This window comes from Fulmarus glacialis, unplaced genomic scaffold (genome assembly GCF_000690835.1).
Source record: "Fulmarus glacialis isolate BGI_N327 unplaced genomic scaffold, ASM69083v1 scaffold23790, whole genome shotgun sequence".
Classification (NCBI taxonomy): domain Eukaryota; kingdom Metazoa; phylum Chordata; class Aves; order Procellariiformes; family Procellariidae; genus Fulmarus; species Fulmarus glacialis.
The window spans coordinates 8,634-10,365 of NW_009189901.1; the positions used below are offsets into that span (position 1 = coordinate 8,634).

At 55.8% G+C, this 1,732-nt stretch overlaps 1 protein-coding gene across 2 annotated transcripts in view; it reads right to left on the reverse strand.

Annotated features, from left to right (window-relative positions):
* AGO1 (argonaute RISC catalytic component 1) overlaps positions 1-1,732 on the reverse strand; it is a 19,636-nt gene that overhangs the window by 2,518 nt on the left and 15,386 nt on the right. For both annotated transcript variants that reach the window (XM_009583870.1, XM_009583878.1), the window contains 2 exons: positions 1,138-1,332; positions 860-1,011 (listed from right to left, as the gene is read on the reverse strand). In XM_009583870.1, the coding sequence (XP_009582165.1) occupies positions 860-1,011; positions 1,138-1,332 (347 nt within the window). The remainder of the gene's footprint in view (positions 1-859; positions 1,012-1,137; positions 1,333-1,732) is intronic.

The following is a 1,732-nucleotide window of genomic DNA, read 5'->3' on the forward strand; positions in this document are numbered from 1 at the left end:
AGCACTGCAGAGTGTGGTTATTTCCAGCTGCCCAGAGCACCGTCTGTAACACACCTGCCCTGCACTAGGGCCACGGCACAGGGTCCCCATCTCAGCAACTTAGTTTGAGAGCACCATGCAGAGCTGCTCCCCACGTGCCCATTAAGGGGGCACACAAGCAGCTCGTCCCGCTCTGCTCCCTGTCTGATCAGGCTTGCTGGCATTTTCTGCTAGCACCAGGCACGACACGGAGATAGAGCAAACGGCATCAGAAGGAAAGCAAGCAGGGTGAGGGCTGGGCAGTGGCCCATCCTACTGCAGAAAGGAGGATTAAGTGAGCAAAACTCCAGGGATCTCTGTGGAGAGTGTAAGCTAGAGTCTCTGCCACAAGATATTGGGGCTTTTCACCCTGATCAAAAACTGTCCTCAGTTTCCAAGATTAAATCTTCATGCTCAGTTAGAACCAGACTCTGGTTAGACTAGATCTAAGCACTAAATTTAGATCAAATCTAGGAAAAGCCACAGCAATCAATGTTACTGCACAGCATACATGAACAAGCTGTGAGCAAGCAAGGGGTTATTCATCCTGTCACGTCAGCTACAGCTATCACCAAAACAACAGATGTTTTCAAGCTGACAGAGGCTATTTCAAGAGAGTCACCAGGATCATCAGGACCCAGTAACTCATAACAACAGCAAACAGCTGTCTGGGTTTCTAGAAGCAGCCTAATCCGCATGGATGCGGGAGTCAACCGAGCAGCACATTTCATTCAAGAAAGAGCTCTCTGCCTGCCAGCAGTGAGCTTTCCCCTCGGCAAAGTCAGGGCTGGCTCTTCCTGAAGGCCGGGGATGAATCAGCTGCCTCCAGTCCTGGCCCCGGCCCCCCGTGGTGCTCACCCTCTCATTCTTGTCTGCACAGAAGAGACGGGTGTGATGCCTTTTCTGGACAACGATATAGGTGATGCCAGGCTGATAATCCTTTTCCAGTTTGATGCAGGCGTCTCGGATTGCTAGGAGCTCATAGTGAAGGATCTGGAGAGACAAGCGCACGCAGAGTGAGGGGACACACCGGCACCCAGCCGTCCCCGTGCACCCTTAGGGACCCCCCGGGGAGCCAGTGCAGCCCCGTTGACCAACGGGCATCCGAGGCGTCCTCACCTGCGGGAGCTGCCCCTCGGGAACACCATCACGGTAGAAGATGATCCTGGTGGGTTTGAAGCGGGTGGATTTGTAGAATTGGATGAGGAGCTCCCTCACCATGTAGGACAAGTCCTCGATGATTTCCTGGCGAGGACGCTGCACGCGCACCGTGGCACAGTACCGGCTGGGGTGGGCATCCATGCTGCCCACAACCTGCAGCGACAGGGACAGGCCAGGCCCACGCATTACAACAGGAAGGACGGAGGGGATGTGGGACATTCCCAGCCTCTGCCTGCTTCCAACACCCACAGCTGGCAGTGGGAAGAGCACTCGAGCTCACAGATCAGGAGATGGGACAGCAAATACCGTGCAGGCAACTAGCGCCCAAAAAGGACATCCCTGGTCGCGGCCACATGGCCACGTCCTGGTTTCAGACTCTGCCGTGCCCTTTGTGGTGTTTATGGGAATTTCCAGTGAGACAACTTGGCTGGTGCCATTGAGCAACGTGGCTATGGGGGCTGTTGCTGCTCTGCCCCAGCTTCACCCCTCCCGCCCAAAAGCAGAGGGGCGAGCGGGGAGCGGGGCTGCCCTTTCCGCCTGCCTAAGCCCTTCT